Raw genomic sequence first — 24903 nt, 5'->3', positions numbered from 1 at the left:
GGTTTTTTTATGTTAAGTATGTTGTATACCTGATCTATAGCGCTCATCTCTGGCCCCTCCACTGCGGTGTGTGCGGTGGTGTCTGGAGGCTGAAGATGTGGAGGGGCCCGGGGCCTCAGGACTCGGACTGGGGTCGGAGCTGTGGCCCGGGGAAAGCTGCACATCTGGCAGAGATAGACCCACATCTACCGAGTAGAAACAGGTATGTACAGGTCAGTAAAAACATGTGTAAGCCAACATATATATATATATATATATATATATATATATATATATATATATATATATATATATATATATATATATGTAAAAACAAACATGTTCTTTTGAAAAGTCACAGACAAACAGAGCACACTTTGCTTTACATAATGCCATTACGGAAACATAGAGGCATAAATATTATATAATACTCGCAGAAGCTCTCTAAATTTAGCCTCACTACAGAGCCTCTGAACATGAAGTGAAACAAGGGCGTGTACTTGACTGATACAACCTATACTATTAACAGAGTGCATGAAACTAGGCTAGATTCAAGCAAATATATTTTTAGTCAACTGCCTTGTCCTCCTGGAGGGCCTGGGCAACAGAGTCCCTGTGGAGATGATGGTTCAGAGGGATAAGGAGGCCTGAGGGGACAAGTGCAGGAGCAGGAGGTGACCTTTTGAGCTTCAAAGCTTCCCAATACCTGCTTTGATATTCTAGGGCAAGCTGCCCATAACAGAAAACAAAACCACCAGACATTAAATATGGGAATTTTCCATGTTAGATTGAGATTTTTGCAATCCTTCTCAGTTCCTCGTGTGTGATATCATCTAACAAAACACGTATCGAGAGGTAGCTCAAGCCGAAGCAGGTTAAAGGCTGATCTTATTCATGTAACTTCACGGAAAAACGAAAGAAAGAAGACCACTTTCTAAATTGGCCAACAGTGACACATCTGAAAGGATTTTTTCATTCCTATGCTAATGTGGTGCAATTTTTCCTGAGGAAACACCACACCCTGATGTGAGGCAGCTGACTGACAAAAAAGGGAACGGATCAGCTTACCAATGAGGACACTGGGTCATAGTAGTACAGTGAAACTCTGGTACTTCCCTGCCTCTGTGAACACGTGCAAACCGACACTGGTTTTAGCTAATTATGTTCACAACTGACAATTGAGTGGTTTTGTTATTCTGGGGATTTTCTACAGTGGTGCAGGTATTGCAGAAGTTGTTAGACGCAATTTGTGAAAGTCCCGTTTTTGCCACTAGAGGGCCTCAGAAAGTCAGACATTCCCTTATTACAGTCAGGCTGGACATTCACTGAAGTTACTTTTTTATAAAGTTTGACACATAAAACCACACTTATATAGCCACTTTTTTTTAATGTAGTTCTCAGCAGAAGAGCCAACAGCTGAGATGTACTGACAGTCATGATCCTGAGCTCTTCTGATGCAATTACAGTTATGTTTCCACATCTCAGGGTGACCAGCAGGGAGAATGTTGACAGTGGAAAAGAAAATTGTGCAGGAAACAAAGAAAGGAGGGGTAAGAAGTGAAATGAGGAAAAACAAAGAGCAGAAGAAGAACTGGTCTTACTTGGCAAATGGGGGATGTAGGAGGCCAGCAGCTTGGCTCTCTTCTTCTCAAAGCCCTTCTGCGTGATGTCACCTAGGAGAGAGGACAGCGACACCACACTGTTATGTTAGTCATAATTACCACACAAACACCAGATGAGTGCACACACAAACACACATGTAAACCAGATAAAGTACACACAACACACACACACACTGATGCACAGCCTCTGCTTTAGCTAATACATTTTCAGGGGTTGAGTCATAATAATAATAATCCTCTTTAGACCAAATCTACTGAACTCCACATGTTGACGGCTCAGCCCATTTACAAGTAAGTAAGGAGATAACACCATTGTTTGGCCTTACATTAGCCCCGGTGAACAAACATGATGAGTGCACAAAAACCTCCTCCAGGCTACGAAACCCAAATATGATTACGACACTGGCAGATAAACCGTAGCGGACAGAGAACAATGGCGAAACTGAGGGCTATCAAGAACAGTGGGGATAGTAAGCAGACCAAAAAAAGAGAAGCCATGTGAGCCAGTTTCACATGGGACTCAAAGATTTATCTCTTCCTCCTCCTCCTCCTCCTCCTCCTCCTCCTCCTCCTCCTCCTCCTCCCCTTTTCCCACTGTACACCCAGCACCACCCCTTCCTCAGTCGGCCTTGGACTGGCAGGACTCCCGCCGCTACCACAGTTTATTGGAGGACAACAGAGGCGAGGCAAAGTCCACTTAACTAGGACCCCCAAAACACACAGTCTGCTTGTGCAGCAAACATGCGTGCAAGACACACCTCTATCCTGTTAACTGACAGACAAAGACCCTCCCCTTGTACACACAAACAATCCCACTGCTGCAATGCCTGTTATTCCTCTTCGTCAGTGTCCAGCGATAACACTGGTTTCTATGTCAAGTGCAATGTGCCAAAGGACTGCTTAGCCTCAATCCCCTGACACCTCCTCCGCACTGACCGGTGACAACAAGGAGACCCTGGTCTGACATACTGAGAGGGGGAGAAAAAAGGAGATAACAGGGAAGAGAAGGTAGAAGTTTGAGTAAGAGGGGTGGGAGTGGGTTGTGTGAAGGTGAGGGGGGGGGGGGGGGATAAACACATGGTGAGAGTCACTGGGGGAAGTGAGAAGGAACATTGTCTGTGTGTATGAAACAACAATGGAAAGAAACAATGGAAATAAGAAGAGAAAGAGAGAGAGAGAGGGAGAGAGAGAGAGAAGAGGGAACCGAAGTTCAACAGCAGAGACTGAAGTGGAGGTGGGCTGGATAAGCCGGCACTGGGTGGGGACTCTCATGTGTGACTCAGACAGTTTGTGTTGTGTCCTTAAACTTTCTCACACTCTGGTCACTAACCACTGGTGTGTGCCTGGGAAAAAAAAACAACAGAATCTGAAAAGAGATTCCCCACAACATTGAGCGTGTAAACAGGATTTAAGTTTTGCAGATTTATTTATGAAAACTTTCAATGCGGAAAACTCTTGAGGTTTCACAACACAGTGAAATCATGAGAAACGGGAGAAGAGGGAGGGTGTGGAGGGGGCGCGGAGAAAGTCAGAGACAGTTTCAGAGAGAGGGAGTCTGTGATTGAGTGGTGAGTGTTTTGTCATTCTGTGTGTAAAAAAAGCTCAAAGGGGGGATGGCTTTCATTCAGCAGCGAGTTCATGCCTGGGTGCACACACTGGCCTGAGAATCTGCACGTTAGAGTCTCTTTTCCTTTTTTTTTTTGCCTCCTCTTAAGGCATGCCACTGGCTTGTTTATGTAGAGGAATCACAGTCAGACAGACACAGACATGCAATCAGCAGCAAATTGTAGTGGACTGGAGCGTCATTGTTGTTGGAGACAGGGTTCTGTCGAGCCCAGTCCTGGTGCCCAAGTGGTGCCGGGAGGGGAGGAAGGGAGGGGATGGAAAGATGGAGGGAGGGCGGTCATTAACACGGACAGAGGAGAGTCTGTACTGGTGTGGGGAACAACAACAGGCCCGGACTGGCACGACCACACTAGCTCTGTGGTCAGCAGCGGGCAGAGAGACACTGAGGGCTCTGGGTTGAACGAGTGACTGTGACAGCTGCTTCAAAACAGAGGAAAAGCTGTGTGTTTTGAGTGCAAGAATGTGGTGTTTTGAGTGTGAGCGAAACAGTACGGTGAGTATGTGTGTGTGTGTAATCTGAGGTCAGGGGACAGGATATGAGCGTTACCCCACCCTGTTAGTGCGCTGCCAAAATCGTCTCCCTGTGTCTGTCTAGAGAAAGAGGAATGTGCTGATTGGAGAGCGCCACACTAACAGAGAGGGCCAACTGGCCAGGAGAGCTAGCTCATTGGCCAAAAACTCCCCTGAGGGTGCAGGAAGCAAATTTTATCTGTGTGTGTGTGTGTGTGTGTGTGTGTGTGTGTGTGTGTGTGTGTGTGTGTGTGTGTACACAGCTGGTGCAGGTTAAGGGGTGCTACAGTACACAGAGGAATGAATGCTGACTGTGCCTGAAGCTGTGGCATTACAGGCCTTCACTGTGAGATGTGTGTCAGTGTGTCAGACCGGGACTGTGTGTGTGTGTTTTGTTGTCCAGGCATATGAGGGACCTGCTCAGTATAATGTGGAAGAGGCAGGGTGTTCAGTAAAGTGTGCTTGTGTAAAAGTGTCTCTTAGGCACATGAATTCAGTGATAAAGGTCATCTGATTACTGTAAGCAATCATCATAATCCTTCCTCCTGTCATCCAGGCTTTTTAAAGTCTGTCTTCATCAAGTTGGTTGTGTAAACAGGACGTCTGTTTCAGGGCTCATTTGAGACAAGAAGAAAGTGACCCTGTGGCTTTTCCTTTAAACTGCTGCTGCTGACCTCTGACCTCATGACAAGTCAGGCAGAGGGCTGATCCGTCCACAGCTGATGGCCCAGGGTCACAGGGAGGTAAACACACACACACACACACACACACACGCACACAGCACTTACATCAATAATTACAGCGAGCTGAAGCGTATTCCGACATAAAGAGGTTTTACAGTAGAAGTCACGCAACCAGGCATTACTGGCCACTTCAGTGTTTAATCTGCGCTGGCCTGATCCAGCACATTTGAGCCTTTTGTGTTTGTGCAGCTCATTAGTGATTTATCTATGTGCTGTGCATCCGTTCACTATGATGGTTGAAGCCATCAAATTATATAATTCCAGATTTCTCAAGTCTCCAGCCAAATGCTGCTTAAACTGTACAATTACAGCTGAAGAGCTATTCACGCCATGTAGTGATTTAAGCTTGTAGATAATTTCAAAGAAAATCCAAACCTTTGCTCTAAGAGTCACATTACATCCTTTTTCCGACTTCTAAAAATGTTTGGAGATGGAAAAAGTCAACTGATGCCTTCAGCTTACTCTGTTTGGTGCCAAGTGTTAAACACAGTGGTGCATCTATAATGATATTAGTGGCTTGATCATCAGGAAGGAGTCTAGTGTCCTGTTGTGACGTTGAATCATCTGACTGGCTGACCGTAGCTGACACACTTTTCTCGGGTTGCTGTTAACAATGCAGTGAATATTTGGCCTTCTCAAACAAACCTAAAAAGGAACACTAATACCACATCAATGGTGATTAAATAATGAGTAACAAGTGGTATGAGAACGGCACATAGTCAGAGAGGGTTGGGAAGGAAAGGCTGAGGTTATGGTCATAAGAGCACACTGGGTGTGGGGAGGAATACACAATCAAACACCAATGAACTGAGACAAATCCTCATCAGAAGCACATAAAACCTTACGCAGGCCTCCGGGCCATTCAGCAATGGGTGAAATTAATATTGGAATTAGAGGTGGACTTGAAAGGATTTTTGAAAGTTTGTGTTCATAATCTGAAAGAGCAGTTTAATTCCAGCTGCCACTATCAGCAAACAGCACTCAGGTACAAGTCTCAGACATTTACATAAAACTCCAAAAGGCTATTCTTTAAAATCAGAGTAACACCTGCTGCCAACTTTTATACTGTGACTTTCCTTCTTCTTAACTGATATTAGTTGGCTCTGGAAAAACTGTTCTTAATTTCGGAAAAATGCTCCGCTGCCTGAGAGGCTTGGTGAAGCACTTTTTAATGACACAATATTCCATTTGTCTTGTGTCCAGAGAACATTTTCTTCAATGAAAAACCCACCGGCAACACCGGAAAATCACATAAAGCACTGAAAACAAGGAGGCAACACAGGTCACAGCTGGGTTAATGTTTCCTCTTCTAAGACAGAAGGATGAGCTAATAGTTGAAGCTAGCAGACAGGAGAGAGTCTGGACTGGACAGTTAACACTCCGCCATCCACAAACCTGCCCGCACACACACACACACACACACACAAACACACACACATACACACAAACACACACAGGAACAATCAGATTAAAGTCAGTAAAGTACATTAAAGTGCAGAGGTACAAGATTTGTGCTGTGTGTGTGTGTGTGTGTGTGTGTGTGTTTGGGGGGGGGGGGGAGTACTGAATGACTTTAGGAATCAGCTGATTAACCTTCCAGCACTCACAGCTTACTTCAATGACTCTAAGATCATGTATGAACAAGTTTCCCCCATTTCCATGTTAAAGTAACGAACGTCAGTGAGTCAGTTTTTCACTTTCCTGTTAAAGATGTGGTTACAACACTGATGTTATCTCATCAAATGTGGTTTGTGTTGTTAAATGTTGTTGTCAAAAACACATCCACATTTTGTACATCCCCCCACCCCAAACAGAGAGCGCTCTGTAATTACTGTGGACAGATTAGCCTGGTGACATCCAGCTCTAGGAGGAAGTGACATGACTGGTTTTTTTTTAAGCACCCACATCTTCTTCTTGCCTCACAGTATCACTTCCTCTCTCTGCTAACACACGCACCTACATGTCACAGGTTACTCAGAAACACATGACTGTCAGCTAAACAAACACACTTTACTGAGGTTAACTACCCAGATTACACAGATAGTGGTAAATAAAAACACCCTTTCATATTGACAGAATCATCCAGCGTTCGCGTTTGTGGCTCTATCCTAATCTGTAATCTGAGATTACATCTAACCTAACAGATTACATCTCTCCGTCTGGACATTGGTGTGGACTTGTTAAAAAGATAGATGATAAAAAATGTCTGAACTGAGGCCAGCTTTCAACCCTGCTGCGTAGGACCTGTGAGGTCATGGTTGTGCTTCTAGCCAGTGATACTGGTTCAATCCACACAAAGTTGTCTTTGTTTATCACTGGTTTATTGTCTGTGGCAAACGTGATGCTAACATACAACGCTGTTACAACTCAATCTGACAGGAAACGCATATCAACAAAAGAGTGCTATTCTCCTGTAGGGTCTTGGTGAGGAAATGACAGCAAGGAAACACACGGCACAACCACAAACAAAAATACTGAACGGACAGTTGCAGAACGCATTTTTACACCTAAATACACACATGAACACAGAGGCAGACAGAGGAAATAAGGTCACCCACAGGATCTTATTTATAGAGACTCAGAGCAGAAAACACAAAAACAACACGCAGACTGTGCCGAGAACATGGGTAAATAGCATTTGGCAGGAAATGCAAATGACTGGTCTGACACCAAGGCCATCTAATGGCACTTAGTCATCAGTTGAAGAAGATTTCAGAAACTGTTTCCATAGTTCAAGCTCTAAAATCAAAAGCAGTTGGACAAGAAAAAAATTCCCATACCCTGCTTTTGCATTCCCACGTGTGATTTCTTTTGATATTTACTTTAAATATTGTGAACTCAACATTTTACCCAAGAATGGTCTTTATCTTTTTTTAACCATGCTAGCAGAACAGCTCTAGGGATGTTAGTCTGCCAGTGGACCACGTTGGTCCAGACTAAAATATTTCAAAAACTATTCTAGTCTATAAAATGTCAGAGAATTGGGAAAAATGACAATCGCAATCACCAAGCCCAAGATGCAACCTAAAACGTCTTTTGTCCTGATCAACACTCTGCAAACCAAAGTTATTCAGTTTACAATCATAGAGGACTAAAGAAACCAGAAAATATTCACATTTAAAAAAGGTATAATGTGTAAGAATTGGCCACCTGATCCAAGCAAATAGAGGGCAGCATATCACACCACCACCATTATCACTCACTGAATATAGCGTTAAGTTTACTGTTTACAGTGAATCTGTGCTATGCCGTTATCACAATATCAAAATGTTGAGACAATGAGGAGACATTAGAACCAGCAGTGAATTGCAAAAGAGCTGAACAGATCAGAAAGTGATTGCACCGCGGAGATAAATTACAACATAATTCCTAGTAACAACTTAATATTTACAAAAATACCCCTAAGCTATGTGTAAATCACAAAATGTCACAGAACTCACTGATGGTAAATTCCATTAATTGTTGCCATTTTACAACACAGTAATCCAGTAGAGACTTAATTTATTGATATATTTCAATATTGATCCAGTTTACTATGATGTGCTACGATGCCAAATGGCTCCTGGTTCAACCCAGTGCAGTTCATCAGATCAGCTGACATGACTAGCTGATGTAGTCTTGTTTAAACCATTCACTGCCATCGAGATCAGTATTTAACAGGATTCACATTTGTAAAAACAAAAGCATTCTGCTTGTATTTTGTCTTATTTTGTCTGGGCTTCTTTTTGTGTCCAGCACTTGTAAAACATTTATGGATGTAATTTACCTTACTGAACTTTTTTTAGTCAAATAAAAACAAAAAGGGAGACACTCGACGATTGCAGGAAAACTGAGTGAGCATTAACACTTCAGCTTCTGTACAAGAACTGTTTTCGTTTCCTCAGATCTACTGTAAGTCCTCAAGTGCTTTTCTCAGTGTATCAGCAGCTGAATCAAAGCTATCAAATATTAGCAACAATGAGGTTTCACTCAGGGAGTATTTTGTTCATGTCTGAGACTGATTTAAACATTTGCACGTAGGCCTCCCACCTCCAGGACCAATGTTTTCCACTCCATAAGTAGGCCTAAAATTCCTCTGGGACCCCGCTGGTCCATATGGGGGTTTTCAGGCAGACGGGGAGGATGAAGTGATCTCTGGATGGCTGCAGAAATCTCCCAAACAGCTGAGAAAGAGGTTGAGGGAGAGTAATTTCTCTTGAAAGAATCTCAATTCAAAAACAGAGATTTGGTTCGTCTTTGGTTGCTTCAAGGTTAAAACCAGCAGGTCTCGACAATTAACTGCCTTTTCAAATTATGATTAGGAGGACAAAGCATTATATAGTTGAAATGAGGTTTTTTTAAGAGATACTGTGACATATCCTTATATCAGAGGAATGTCTTTTGGTTTTTGTGGTGTAATATTTTTCCAACATCCCCCAGCGATAGGATATAATTACATGATACGCATCACATCTTTCATATCACCACCATTATTTGGCAAATTAGAATTTTGTTTATTTTTTTGCTGAGCAGCCATTTTCTTCTCCTGGTTGGTGCGACAGATCATATTACTGCTCCTTTTACAATTCTGTGGCATTCTCTTGAGAAAAACTCAATAGAAAGAGTTGAATAGAAAACAAGACGCCAACAGATGTGCATGTCAGTGCAGATCAGTGCAAATGAAAAGTTCCCCTGTGGTCTTCAATCTTACAATCACAGATGCATAACACCTGTGTTTTCCGATACACAGTAGGTAATGACTGTAGATATTCAAAGGGAGCGAGCAGTGCAGAGGATGTAACAGCAGGTGTGGGTAGAACTGAAAACTGAAAGTGAAACCACGAAAGTGATGCTGGTAGGACGGGCAGCAAGGTAGCAGGTTACAGGAAACTGGACAGAAGGATAAAGAACACAACAGACGCAAAAACAAACATGCAGCAGCTCACAATGCACAAATACGTACGGATCAAAGTCACTGTGTTATCAGTATCAGTATGTGAGGTAATCACACATTCCTTAAGCTGTAAAACCTTACAAACACCCACATTATCACACCCAAGAAACACGTGCATGCATATGAACAAACACACCCACACACACACATAAACATGCTGGTTATTTTTCCAATTCAACCCTGCCTGAGTCAGCCGCCTAATCGTTTCATCAAATCAGACTTTCCTGTTCGGGACAAAAACACTTCAGTTCAATTGTGTTAGCCGCACTAAGATCAAAAATTAAGATTGTGTCCACTGTGAAGCGCAAGTAACAATCCATTCTTGGAGCTAAGGCACAATCAGACTCAACAGTCAGCATCCTGAAAGTTATTTTTGCCAAAGAAATAAAACTAATGTTCTTTCCAAGCTTTTAAAGTATTAACATTCTGTTTCGAGTGCAGAGGAAGTATTGCCTTTCCTCGTCCATTACTTGTATTACATTGTACATTCTACATTGGCAGAGACGGCACTCTTGAGCCAGCAGTATGACAGTGTGACTACACTGAAGTCAGTTACAGTATTGAAAGCTAATTTTATGGCTCAATGAGAAAACCACACTGAATACAGAATTACATTCTCCAAAATGTCAGCAACACACAGAAAACTACATTTGTCTGTATAAGGCCATATCAAAAGATTTGAGTCTTCCCTCTCATCTATGCTACTTTCCCACACTACTTTAGGTCATGGTATTTCCCTGGAAATAACAGACATGTTCAATCTCGGGATAAAGCTGCATTACTTCATCAAAGTGATAAGACCTGGTGAACAATTCTAGACGGTTCACTGCTGAGTCAGACAACTGACGTAAAGCAGGAACAAGTAGGTTGCTTGTTAGTAACCAGTAAAGGTTAATGTAGTTTATTCTTCGGTCTTCTCTCTATAGCACACTGTAAGCACAATGGGTCATTAGTTAACGAGTCATGTGTTTGTGGCATTAGGTACGCACAGAGAGAGGCCTCCTGAGGTGAGAGGCCAAATCCCAGACTGATTTCTGGTTAGATTAGCTGGCTACGCTGCCACTTACTGTATCCTCCACTGTAGGGATTATGTCATGTAGGGCTACTTAACAATAATTGCTTAAAATGTTATCAAATTGGAGCTGATATTTGATTTTTGTATTAATAGGCCTTTTTTCACAGAACCAGGAAAATAATCAGGTGTAATTAACCATAATAATAATAATAATAATGATGATGGCTGCCTTCAATGTATGTAGGTGTTACTGGTAATGTGCATGCTGACTTATTGAAATAGCACACTGAGAAACATAATGGAACTGGGCCATGTTTAAGGTTATTAGTTACACCTGTGCTTTTCCTGATATGACTAGTCAAAGTGTCTATGGTGAAAAAGGTCTGATAGGTGTTGACAAAATGCCAATTTAGGTGATTTGATATTACCAAACATATCTTTTGTACATCTACAGGCTGATATCTTGCCATGAATACAGAAATCTAAACGACAAACATGAAAATTTGGGCAGCAGTAGTCAATAAGATCTTGTGTAACAAACTAGATATGTACACTACAATATATGCTATTCTGTCTGTCGGACTTTTATAAAAGCACAGGCGTAAATAATAAAATTAATGATGGCTGAACTCCATTTAGCTGCATCAGTTTCAGGGTCTCGGTATTGTGCTCTCACTGTCTTGACTTGCAGGGACGCTTCAATAGTACAGATACATCATTAATGTTCTTACAAACACATTTACTTTTCCTACTATCAAAGTCAAAATGTCTACTGTGAAAAAGGCCTATTCCATGGTATAAGTACACCACTGTGAGTTATTTTGTCACTTTCTCTTCTAGCTCATCTATTTGAACTATGATGGGAATGAAACAAGGTCAGTAGGTTGACTCTGACTTAATTCAGCACACTGTAAAGAAAAGAAAAACAGAGACGAGACTTATTTAGACAGAGGCATCCTGGTCGGTGAACTGCATGACAGACCAGTGTTTCAGCATTGCTGGGTAACCAGAGTGTATTGAGCAATGAAAGTGAGCGAGGGATATCGGGTTTCACTGTGGCCACCGCGTTGTAGTGTTGAGATAAAAGGGTCATAAACATGACCTGAGGTTCACTGAGCTTCGTACATTACCCGAGCTTAAATTAGCAATATGCTCCATCATATGCAGAAATGTTGCTCCTTGATGGGGCTTAATTGCTCATGGATGATGGGTTAAAAGAGGACATTAATGTAGAAGGAGGAATGTTAACCAGGCAGCTGACTCATTAAATCAATATTATGAGCTCATAACAAGCCATGAGTGGTCTTTGAGAAACACTCACATCCCGGGGTGTTGAATCTACAGCTGACACTGAAACCACACAGACCTTATTGCCTACGTTACACTCTCTGGACAGCTCACGGTCCTGACCTCCCACCTCCCACTGCTCACACTCATTAAACAGCCTGTCATCGAGACGGGAGTCTATCGCTGCTCTGACTGTGACGGCTCTGAAACTGTGGGGATGTTCAACAAGGTGCAACACTAGAGGAATGTGCGAGAGAGCAATATAGTGCGGTGAAAAATGGGCCATATAGCCACTTGTCAAGTTCTAAAATACACAAACCTTTACATCAGCGAAAATGTTTCACTTCATGCGGAACTGAGGGTATGAGGTCACAAGGGAGTGGTAGAGAGGGTATGTTAGAAACAAGCTACTGACAGCAAGATAGGCACTAACTGGATAAGGTGAAAGTGGAGTGACTTGACAAACTGTATCGGTGCCGATGCAGACACATTTGAAAACCACAGTTAGGACACCAAAAACATCTTTTCAAAAATACAGATGAATGTGATTTGTTTGGTAAATGCCTGTGCAGAACTCAATATATATTTCAATGTTCTCCTGTTGTTTTGGCATATTAGTGTGGACATTTAGGTTTTAGAAAAGGATCTGGAAAATGCCCATCAGAATTTCAACTTTCAACACATACAGTCCATACAGTAAGTACTTGGACAGTTACACGTTTTTTGTTCTTCAGGCTCTCTGCTACTACATTAAAAGTGTCTCAGCTTTACTTAGAGTAGGGTTTACATAAACATTGAAAGAACTATGTGGGAGATATAACCCTTAAATTTAGTTGTGTCTCAAAATATATATGCCAACTAGCGTGCACATATGAGTCTTAAGTGAAAGTTTAGTTAACATTAGTTAGTTAAAAGCTCTCTAACTAACTCCTATGGCTCCTACAGCCACAGCCAAATGATTTTGATGACATCCAGACAAGTCATCATGTCTCGTCACCGTCTGTGGGAGCACGCAACACGACACAAACCTACAATAGAAAGAGGGCCTCCCACTGAGAGAGGAGTGTGAGAAATACTGTGCATTGATATACTGTCACTACCCGCAGTGGCATGTGGCACTATCTCCACAAACCCTCAATAAAAAACAAAAAAAACGCTTCTATTCATTCAACATTAACGTTACCAAATCCTGCCCAACAAGGATCATAACAACACAGCTCAGGCTTCGAAGCAAACAACCAGTTTTAGCTCATCTCCAGGAAATGACTAAGGCCAGCTGGGCCAGAACTGTGGCTGTGATTCTACCAAGTTCAAAATATTAAAATAATGTTTCCACTCAATGCAATGTGGACTTGCATCAGCCCAGAAGCCAGTGCTATTGACAGTTAGGGATGAAAAGGTTGAAGCCACACCCTATTCAATGTGTTTTCATGGCCTTTGTGTTACCTCTTTCTCTGGGGAGTTGAATTAAAGGGGTCCACGACTACACGCCAAGCTCTAGCACAATGTGTTCTGAGGGGCCAAGAGGGGAGATATACATCAGCCTGTTGAGGGGGTTTCCTGAGGACTTCTACTCACTGGGAATTTTCGATAACCCTTTGGCTCCACATAAGAATTAGGAAGAGAACTATTCACTCACAAGGCACGAGAAAAAAAAAACAAAAACAACCCAATAAACACTGACAGAGAAAGTGTTTGACCTTTTTGGAAACTTTTATTGTACAGATACAGCATGACTGTTTTACCCCTGAGCTCTGGTTTCCCATCAGCCCTTCCTGTGACGCAGGCCTGCACTTTCATATATAGAAACTGACCAGCTGCTTAGAAAATACCCCGTGTTCTCCACACCCTCTTCAAAGGCTGTAATGATCAGCTGTGGCTGATCATCTGAAGAGCCAGAGTGAGAGCCAGACAATGAGAGAAGGAACAGACAGCAGGTTTATGGTCAAAGAGTTAATGTCCAACCGTCGTTACAATCACATGGAAGCAATTTTAAAATTTATTGGTAATATTATTTTATTCCTGAAAGACAGAAAAAATGTCTTTGAAGATCAGAATATCAGAAATACCCCTTTAGCCGCTGAGCTAAAGGGGTGTTTAGGTCATTGTGAAAACGGACCTAACATATAGTGACTGATCAACATTTACAGATCAGTTTTTAAACTGTTCAGAACGCAATCGCTCACAAGCTAACAAGCTAACAAGTCATCTAACCTCAAGGACAGTTGTTTGCTAGTTTGTTCATCAAGCCATGGCATGACTACAGACCACCAACTACAAAATGTGACTGATTTCACAACTATTCCTGCATGATGTGTTCAAGGATGCTTTGACATGTGATACTGAAAAGACTGGTGCCAAAAATCATTGCGTAAACAGGCAATGTTATCAAAAAATCTACTCTGGAAACCAAACATTAGGTAAACATGGACACAGTGAAAACACTGTGGTAGTTTCTTGTGTCACAACAGCTGTTGCACAAATCTCCTATGTTCTATTTCATATAGGCTTCGCCTTCTAAGGCTATCGCTAGTGGGTTTATCCTTCACGCACTCACGCAACACTGACAGATTTTAGTCAACACCCACTTGACGAACCGGAGTCGGATGACTCAGCTTCCCCCATCCACAGATCGTGTGGATCGCCCCTAGCTTCCCTCCTCCCGGCGGAGGAGCCGGAGCTCGGTGGCAGCTCACTCGTTACACACCCAGGGGACCCTGGAGAACTCTTCCTCCGCTTCAACCTCCCTGCCGGCGATAGGTGATCTCCTCCAGGAGCCCCCAGAGATCATTAGGAAGACGCCTAAATCTCCCTGTACTGCCAGCGCAGGAAGCTGCTCCCCTGGATGAGATGAGTGGTCCAGACGGCCAGACAAGATCCCATGTGGCCTCATTTTCCTCCCATGAGGAAGTACCAGGATGGTGTGGCAGCGGAGCCAAGAAGCCTGAAAGCACCTGTTTCCACTTACATCCCCATCACCAAGGTGGAGGGTTTCACGGATCACAGCTTCCCTCCTGTTGCCTCTCTGGAGCCCAATTTCACGGCTTATTGTGGTGTGGGATGGTGTTGTCCAGCCATCATCCTCCAAGGACCAGTTAACTGCCTGCCTGTCAGACCACACTCACCAATGTGCCTGCCAGGCATCGGCCAACAACATCTCCCTGCTGGCTTTCTCGATTATGAAGCTGGCCGCTAAGCCAACTGCGCTGCCTCTGGACAAGGTGTTGGAGATCAACAAGGCTGCCAGCGTTATCTCTACTCTCTGTGCTTCCATCACCGTCTACCAGGCATGGACTGCCGCTTGGCAGACAATGATACAAAAGGAACCTCTGGCTTCAGCAGTCCCCCATCCCCAAGGCATCAAGGAGGGACCTCCTTGAGGCGCCCATCAACCCGACGAGCTGTTTGGGCTATGTTTCCATTCTATGGTGGACGCCATGAAGTCAGCGCCAGAGGAGGCAGAAAACATCAGACGGCATGGTGCATGCCCCCTGCACTCTTCCGGTCAATGCTGGGACAGCCATGACCAACACTGACAGCAGAGACACCCCATAGCAACCACTGGGGCTACGTCTTGCCTCCCTTCTCCCCCTCTCCCTCCACAGCCACCTCAGCCAGCTTTCTCAGCTGCACAGCTGGCACCTCGGAGGGGATTCAAGAACAGCCGCGTGGCCTGCACCTGGTGGTTCCTCCCCAACAGCCTCTAAGGAAGCAGAGCAGGAGGCAATGATGGGTTGGAGGGGATTGTACTGATGATGTTCATGAAAATGTTGGCACTTGTTTTGAAATAAAACAAAACATCATCCCCTAAAGAGTGATATCTCTGGAAAAAAGTCTACCCCTGACTCTTCTGACTCAGCAGTAGCTGTTAAACACATCCTCTACACTGTGTGAGCCGGTGGCCCTTAACCTGTCGGTTAACAGGCAGTACAGACCCGTGTCACAAAAACAGTACACCTACTCTGTCACACACTCAGTTTTTCCCCACATACAAGTTTTCTGACAAAATGTGTGATAATAAGCCTACGAGCGCCGTCACTACACCTCGTGCTGACAGGGCGCACACAGTTCTCTGCATCCAGCGTCTCTCTTCATCCTTCGGTGAATGGGAGCGTAAGCACACCTGAATGTCACGTTCATGGACCCTCTCCCCCTAAACTGCAACTTCATGACATTGCTGTCCCCATACATTATGGGGGGGCAGAGGGGGGGCTGTGAGCCCATATGTAACGCAGCCTCATGGGGCTTCCACTCAGCCCTTTCGAGCCGAGCCCCCTATGGGTTGCACCGGAGAACCCTCCGACTTATGCAACTGCAGCTCTGGACTGGCTTGTTTCCATGGCAACCACAGCACAGCAAATACATGTACGCCCACTTTCAGAGCATTACTCAGAGTGGCGATGCGTATGTTCAATGGACGGCTGGATGAGCAGGCTGATCAGCAAAGGCTACATTCAGCAGTTCACAAAGTAATTTTGCCCCACTGCTGCAGAATCAGCACATGCTGATCCGCAGACAACAAAGCAGCAGCCTACATAAATGGTCAGGGAGGAGTGCGTTCAGCGCAGCTTCTGAACCTAGCAAGATGGCTGATGTGCTGGGCGTACACACACTTACTCTCCATCAAGGCAGTGTATATTCCTGGCGAAATGAACAGAGGAGCGGACATTATGTCGAGAGGGGACCCTCGTCAAGGGGACTGGAGTCTCCATCCCGAACTGGCCTCCCCGTTTTGGAGGAGGTTCAGTAGAGCAGAGGTGGATCTATTTGCCGCACGCGGAAACATGCAGTGCGCTCTCTGGTTCTCCTTGAGCACGCAGGACAATCTTCCACTGTGAGTGGACAAGTTTGCTTATCAACCATGGCCCGATACTTTCCCTTCCCACCAGTCCCAATGATCCCTCCGCCCCTGGAGCGAGTGCAGGAAAAGTGGCTGCCAGCAATCCTGTTAGCCTTGGAGCGCACAGGTGCACCATGGTTTCCATGCCTGCAGTGGCTGTGGGGATGCTCTCTCCCAGGCATAGGTAGTGATCAGGAATTACCTGATGATAGGCCAGCGTTTGTGGGTCTGGTCGCTGAATGCGAACGCTTAGAGAGGCTGGGCCTCTCCGTGGATGTTGTACCCGGGTGTCTAACACCGCCAAATGGAAAGCTTTCCAGTGTTCCCTGCCTTACTTGCTTTCCTTCCTCTAACTATTAGTGGACAGGAATTTGGCCTTCAGCACGGTTAAAACTTATGCTGCTACTATTTCATCCTGTCACAAGGATTTCAGCGAAAGATCTGTGTTCAGCCACCCTCTGATGAAACGCTTCCTGAGAGGTGTACCGAACACCAGCCCGTGTCATGCTCTCTAGCCCCTCAGTGGGATTTAGTGCTGGTTTTACGTACGCTGGTTAAAGCCCCCTTTGAACCTTTGGATCAGGTTTCAGTTAAGTTCTTGTCAGCCAAAACGGCCCCGCTTTTGGCTCTGACATCTGCTCTCTCTGTGGCTCCGTCATTTCTCAGGATCCAGGGAGATGGCAGTTCAGCTATCTTGCGCCCAACACGGCTTTTACGCCTAAGAGCATTACTAGCTCTTTAAGATGGAGGGGATAACCTTGGAGGGTTTCTTCCCTCCTCATCACAAGTCTGAGGAGGAAGCCATGTCTCATCTCCTCTGCCCGGTGCACGCTCTGGCCTGCTACGTTGCACGCACAGCCGCCTTGCACCGTTCAGTGTCTGTTTGTACACAACAGAGAGCAATCTCAGGGGCTTCGTCTGTCTGCACTGCGCCTTTCGCACTGGCTGTGCATGGCTGTTTCACAGGCATATCTGTCCTCTGGGATGGATCCCCCAGAGCACATCAGAGCGCGCACCACCAGATGAATTTGCACAGAGGAATGACAGTGGAAGACATTTAAACTGCGGTTTCTTGGTCTTCCCCGTTCTTTCATTTGTTTTTATATGTAGGATGTCTCCCACTTTTCTATGACTCACTCTGTACTGAGTGCTCTATCAGAGTGATTGATATCGGGGAATTCAGTTGTGCGCTCTTCCTCTTGCTTGTCGGCGCATGGAGAGCTGTCTTTTTCCCTTCCTCTGCTCCTCGCCAGCCCTCATCCCCTCATACTGTGCGTTCGGGGCTCTTTGGGGCTCTGTGATGAACCATTACCCATGGTGCAATGGCTGGGCATGTAGCGCTACTTGTTTCGTTTCTCTTTGAAGTAGGCGTGTGTCTTTGCTTGTGGTACCGGACGGACCGAGTGTGGCATGGACTATATCCTGCTTCACCCTTATCTCACTAGCGATAGCCTTAGAGGGCGAAGCCTATATGACATAGAACGTTAGTTACGTATCGTTACTCCAGATTCTATGAGTACAGGCGCAGACCTCTAATTTCTGGGCCCCACTGGCTCCATGAAGAGCTGAGAAAAAGCTTTTTTGGGAGCCAATTGTCCAGTCTCGATATTTTTTATACTCAAGGTGAGACAGTGAGAGGGCCCATCCCGCAGATGGGTGTGGACTAAAATTTCTCAGCACTGCGTGGGCGCACAAGAGATAAACCCACTAGCCATAGCCTTAGAGGGCAGCGCCTACACTCACAGGATCTGGAGTTACAGTGCGTAACTAACATTTCTCACAAAAAGTTGGACTTATCAACAAGTGAGGTTTTTAAACATTCCCTGTTTGCACTTGCATTACCAAACAATAATAACACAACACATAAATTTGACCAAATATTTACGGTGAGAAGTCCCTATGTTGATTTTCAAAGCAGGTAGGAAATGACTCATCATTTGGTAAATGATGAACAATAATGTTAAGGATAAACAATTTGTAGGTAACGTAGTAAAAACAAAATAAAAATAAAATCCAAAACCACTGATATGATGCTTTAACAATTAGCACACCTACAGCAACTTTCTTCATGAGTCAGTCAGCAGGCTGCTTGGCCTGAGAAGGTCAGTTCCCAACAGGCCGCGGTATTTCACACACAACCCACTGGCATAACAGTGACCCACATGTAGCAGCCAACCAGACAGTTGGTTTGCTGGTTGTGGATGTGTACACCACTGGCTGCTGTCTTCTAACCAGAAACATTAGCCTCAGCGAGAAAGAAACACACAATTAGGAGTGACTCCTTGGCTCTTTAAGAGTGTGGCCTCCACTGCAATAATGGTGGTGCTTTTGTGTCAAAGAGATGCTTGTTTTCTCCTCCTCAGGCATGAAAGCGAATTTGTCTTGCCAGCCAGGTCTATTTATATTCACAAGAGCATTCTTCAGCATTAGCACAGTCACATGGCCTGCCGGGCGGTGGATATAGTCTAGCGATAGATTGGAGGGGCTCTGCATCAGCTCCCACAATCTGACAACACCAAAAAAAAACAAAACACCATTTGATTTCTCTGTTGCCACCGATCATCATTTAGCCTGTGAGGTGTAAATCAGAGCGCACATCAGTCAACATTGTCTGGTGTGTCACAGCCTGGGCCCCTGACTAAATGACTGCAGGCCACAAAAACACTGAGTGGGGAGGTTGCACAATGCAACGTCAGAGAGGCGCATCACTGTTGCTTTCAGCTCAGTTGAGATTACAGGTTGGTCAAGCGGTGAATGGAGGCGGGTGTTGTGCAGTCTGCGAGAAAGGATCTGATATCATAAAATCCCCATTCACTCTTCCCTTATGATGAGTCACAGTTTGCATCACACCTATCAACTCAGTAAACAGCACAGTGAGACAGGAGCCTGAAACAGGTTCTTTTACTTTGTGGTGGATGGATGTGCCCTGGAGAAGAGGACACACCTAATTACAGTGAGTCATGGGTCTACGAGACAGGATACAGGCTTGCCTTGTCTGTAAACATGTCATATGTTTAAACGCTGTTAGTTTAACTTGACATACATAAGTAGGCTTCATATCACATTAGTGGGTGAACGTTAATGTTTAATGTAATGTGAAATTTTATTCCTAGACTGTGGGGAAGTTCTCCATTAACTTGCTTTCCTCCACATGAAGATCAGAACACAGAGTCAGACACCGAATAGCACATTTCAGTGGCGGAGTCCTGCTTAAGGGTACTTCAGAAGAGAGGATGCTTGTTAGCACAGGCACATCAACCACTGTCCTTTATTGTAGTCACTCTACTCACTAAAATATTCCACTATTTCATGGTTTCCATGTGTCATATCAGATTTCCACACCCTAGTAAAACCAAAGTCCTCATATAGGGGCTTGGCAATAATTCAATGATTACATATCAGGTTTCGGTTGATTAATAATGATCATATTGTGGTATCATTTCACAAACCCCTGTTGTCTATTTTATTGATTCCAACAAAACTTTAAAACAGATTGATATATATTGGGGAAAAATATTCTTACTAATATTGTTGATTTCAGCCTAATTGTCCAGTGTTACAGTACCTGACATCACATGTGAGCTCGCTCAACGAGTTGAGCCTCTTCTGCTGTAGAAGACATGTGCAGTTCTTGAGGGCTGATGAGTGGGATGTCAATATATCTCCTAGCACTGAGTCAACAAAGTCAGGTTGTCAGTCTTCTATACATGCCTAAACTTTTACCTGTAGGGCATCTCGAAGTCACGCACACCAACCACACACACACCCACACACACCTCTCTGTGAGGGTGTCATGGTATTTAATGGGAGCATGTGAATAACTCAGCCTAGAGGAGGGAAAGGGACCGCAGCCATCATTAACCGTTCACAGAGACAGTATTATGTCACATACACACATTTGCATGTTCAAACATACTGTATACACACAAACACACATTAAAAAAGACCTGTGCCAAAAGTACCCAACCATCTGCTTGGGCCTAAGGCCTTGGCCCTGAAGCTATGAGGAAGATGATTTGTGGTTTCTGTATTCTGAGCTACACTAATGTAGCGTATACTACCAAAATATCCAAACAGAAAAAAATGGCTTGATATGTTAACACTTTAGATTGCTTAAAGCTCACCCAAATGTGGTAAGAAATTGAAGAGGAAGGTTCCAAATTGCAAGTAGATCATCTCACATTTTGGGTTTCGTGGTTATCTTGTCTGAATGAATAATAATTTTAATTTTACCAAAAGTGTCACAGCATGAGATCTAAAACCATACATTTTTTGAGAAAATTATAGCATTTGGGTTTTAGAAAAACACTCGAAAACCATTTGACTCAACAGGATAAACATGAGTTTGGCTTTTTGACTTGTCATTTTGAACCTTTCTGTAAATAGTGTGACGGGAAATAGTCAAGTACTCTGTAATTGTCGTGTTCCCGGTTCGATTTGGCTTGGGACATTTGCTGCATGTCACTACCCTCTCTATCCCTCCCCTTGTTTCCTGTCTCTCTAGACCGTCAAAAGCAAAAAATACCATATAAATCATCTTTAAGAAGATGCATGATGATTATATAATGCTGTGATTATTGTAGCAACATTAATTTTGACCATATCACTCGTTTTTGCAGGAGAAGTACACTAACATTTGGTAAAGCTGTTAAAGCGTGTAGTATCAGACCTGCAAGAGTTGAAAGCTGTGAAATCATTTGAAGTTTGGTAGAGATTTCTGTCTTACAATCACTGTGAGCGGCCCTTATTCCTCTTTTTTGCAGACCTCCACCTTAAAAGCACAGCTCTTCACCATGTGAGCTTGAGGAAGTGTATCACACGTCTGTAATCCGTCTCAAAATAAGCGCTTTGTCTGACTACTAACAAAAACAACAGCTCACTGCTTATCTCATTCATAAATAATACAGAGACAGAAGAGATATGTCCTCAAGGATACATCAGGCTTTGTCCTGCACGCTGTCACTGATGGCTAGGGTCAGGAGGAGGATGGACGGCTGATACAGACTGGGTCCATATTAGTGCTGTCATGCTCTGCTGAGGGCAGTCTCTTAATATACAAATGAGCCCAGCCTGCTTCTGTTGCATCTGAATGCTAGCTGGCTGGTTAACTGGATGACTGGCCTAGAAAGGAAATAACTGGCAATAATCTGGGCTCTCATGATGGCCACACAATGATCAGAGATGCAAATAGGCTGTAAGACTGTATCAACATACTGTGCAAACAAGCATGAAAACACATGAAAAAGTGTTTAGAAACTTTTGAGTAAGAGGAAATGGTAATCATCTCATGTTGTGTTTTCCTTAGCCTGGACCAGCAGCTACTATTTCACAGACAAAAAACAAAAATTTTGCTTGTGTCAGCAACATTATGCCTCTGTATAACTTGCTTGACGGATGGCGAGGAATGTTTACCAGGTAGGCTAGTTACAGTGGAGAACCGGATGTGACCTTTTACCCCTGGCCCAGCTGAGAGATGGCAGGTTGAGAGGGGGTCAACCACTCCCAGCAGTAGTACACACTACACGTCATCTTCTCAAGTATGACCAATCACCAGCCCCTCCCTTCTCTTCCTATGGAGGCAGCTCATTCCAACGTGCACACAAAGACCGAGTTCAGCTGAATGGCCTAAATGGCAGCAGAGCTCCTGGCCACGGCGGCTCAGACCAGCTGAATGGTCCTCATTGTGTCCCCATGGTCACAGGGGGCTAGCAGAACTGGGTTGTTTTTTAAGAGGCCATTTGGCAGGCCTGTGTTCTTATCCGAGCAACGCAGGAACAGGCATTTCCACTTGCTTCAGAGGAGGGCTGGTATGGACTCAAGAAAAATAGCCTACAAGGTAGTGACATGCCGCATGCAGTCATACAGGGACTAGCTGGCTTTGATGCGCATGAACCTAAAATAGTGCAAACATCCAAATATTTTGCTCTTATGGCTGATTAAGACATTTTTCTATCACACTCAATACTTGAAAGCTGCAATCAAAAAAGCACCGCATTCATAATGTTGTCTGACAACCAGTCAACTGTATTAATTACAGCAAGTTTTGACTTCTGATGTGAAGCAAAATAAATGTCTGATGGGAATGTAAAAAGTGCACTTAATAATGAAAAGGCCTAAGATGGGTGATATCCAGTATCGCTGACTATATATGTAATTTTATATCACAATATATCAATACAGATTGTGATGTAATACAGTCCCTCTACAATCAATCAATAAATCGTAAATGGATGTCAAATTACATATGTGACATATCAAAGTACTTCAACATATTGATGTAAAATCATGTAAGAATGAAATTCAGCCATAAAACAGTCCTAATCATTGATGTGTAACATTGCCCACAATACACCTTGGTAACGAGATTGTTTCCACAGTATGAACAGTGTGGCAAAATCACAATTAGACCTCCGTCTATCCCTGACAATACATATATCGTCATATCAGCCACCCGTTAAATGACTCACGATATAGATGGTCAGCCTGTGATGTCAAAGTACACCCGATGTAATTAATTGGCTAAAACCTTCAGATCCACCAGTATAACTCTTTAATAGACCAGACAAACATACTAAACACTGGTTTACCACCAGAATAACACTTTAACTGTAGAGGTTAGTGAGCTCTTAAAATACCTGCAGATGCACAAATAACATATCAGTTTACTTTCCATGTTGGCTGATGTGATCCGTAAAAGGCATCAGCGGTTTCACTCCAATATACTTACAGCTAACAGTAATAAGCTTGTAAACATACATTTGTATATTTCATGGTAGTATGTCATATAATCGTCAAATACACAACCATAGAGTCAAGGTCTTTTATAGTCCCATATTCCTTTTTAAGACATTTTTACAGGCATGAGTGAGAGGCTTTAACAGCATTTGTACTGAGACTCTTGCAAAAAAATCCCTATCAATACTATCACAGCACCTAAAATAACCAAATGTCAGTCATCATAGTTAGATCGACACAGACCGGTCACTACGCCGGGACAATTGGCTTCAGTCTCCTCAGCTGGAGGAATATGGCCCAGGTGCCATGAAGCAGGGGAAGGGGGGGATACTGTCAGGGATGTGACAGTGTGTGTCAGTGGGTGTAGAGCAGGACAGCTGCTTGGGGGATGGGGTTGATTTGTACTATGTGTCGGATGGATGAATGAATGCTTCACACATGTGTAAAGTACAATAAATAGACAAGTCCATCATCCATGTCTAGGAGCATCCACATTGGCTAAATGCACAAGTCTGACACAGATCTCACACAATTTGTCCATCACTAGACTGAGTGTATTGTAATACAAGGAGAGCGGGGCAGGTAGGCAGGTAAACCTATAATTCCCAGTAATAACAGGTTTAGACAGGTGTATGAGGCTCTGTTCACATCTTGTTGGTCTCTCAAATGAACGCCACTAGTCACACTTTGGTAATCAGTAACAGACATTCACAACAGACTGTATCTTCATATGACATGAGAGCAGATGATGACTGTAGGCCCTTTGACATTAACGTCAACACTTGTCACCATGACTCAGTTTCAATACAATAAAACCCTATTTTTTCCAACTGAAACCAGAGTACAGACACCATGTAAAATGCTTGAATGGTGTCCAACTGGAAGGCCATGTGGTCACAGATGAATCTGAATTCCCACCATGTGAATAAGTATAAGCAAGATGACAGGAAAAAAGGGGTCAAGCCCTGATAGCCAGATGGACCTTGCCTCTGGCCATCCCTGTCTGTCACACACAGCCATGGCTCTGACATTCAGACGCCCAGAAACATGTCTTTACATCGAGGTTTTTCTTTAAAATGAGCCACTGTCTGCTGTGAGATAGATAATAAAGGCAACACGGGGGGAGATGGATGAAAGCCTTTCTCTTGCTGCTTGTCATGCACTGCTAGCTCGTCTGCTCGCATCCTGTGTTAGCACGATATAAGCTAAGTGGCGTGTGCCCACATTCAATTCATTACAAGCGGAGGGTAGAAAAAGGAGGAAAACTACTGGTGTAATCGATTAGCCTACACAAAGCTAGCTTGAAAATCTGCTGTAGCATCACCCCCCTCTTCCCTTCTCCCCTCCTTTACCTTCAGACAGCTCCAGATCCAACTCCGCCAACTGGTCTCTAACCTCTTTTGGCAGGGCGGACAAATCCACGCCGCGGTCTGCCATGACTCCGCCGATAAACACGAGCGCAGTCTAGCTGAAAAAACACCGGGCCGTCGTGGGAGAGTGTAGAAAAAAAATAAAAACAAGACGCCCTCCCTCAAGACACAAAACAAGCATCAGAGTGGGAGAGACGGTCCATCCGCACGGCTGGCCCCTCCGCCATAATGAGGGAGAAAAAA

The 24903-nt window shown here is 44.0% G+C and overlaps 1 protein-coding gene across 2 annotated transcripts in view; it reads right to left on the bottom strand.

The window, feature by feature from the left end:
- dip2ba (disco-interacting protein 2 homolog Ba) overlaps positions 1 to 24903 on the bottom strand; it is a 44553-nt gene extending 19650 nt beyond the window's left edge. For both annotated transcript variants that reach the window (XM_044350994.1, XM_044350995.1), the window contains exons 1-3: positions 24643 to 24903; positions 1581 to 1652; positions 30 to 185 (exon numbers count right to left, since the gene is read on the bottom strand). In XM_044350994.1, coding sequence (XP_044206929.1) covers positions 30 to 185; positions 1581 to 1652; positions 24643 to 24727 — 313 coding nt within the window. In that variant the 5' untranslated portion in view covers positions 24728 to 24903. The remainder of the gene's footprint in view (positions 1 to 29; positions 186 to 1580; positions 1653 to 24642) is intronic.

The sequence above is a fragment of the Thunnus albacares genome, chromosome 5, assembly GCF_914725855.1.
Source record: "Thunnus albacares chromosome 5, fThuAlb1.1, whole genome shotgun sequence".
Taxonomy (NCBI): Eukaryota; Metazoa; Chordata; class Actinopteri; order Scombriformes; family Scombridae; genus Thunnus; species Thunnus albacares.
Note: the sequence above shows the minus strand (reverse complement) of the source record. Positions and strands in the feature narration are given on the sequence as shown.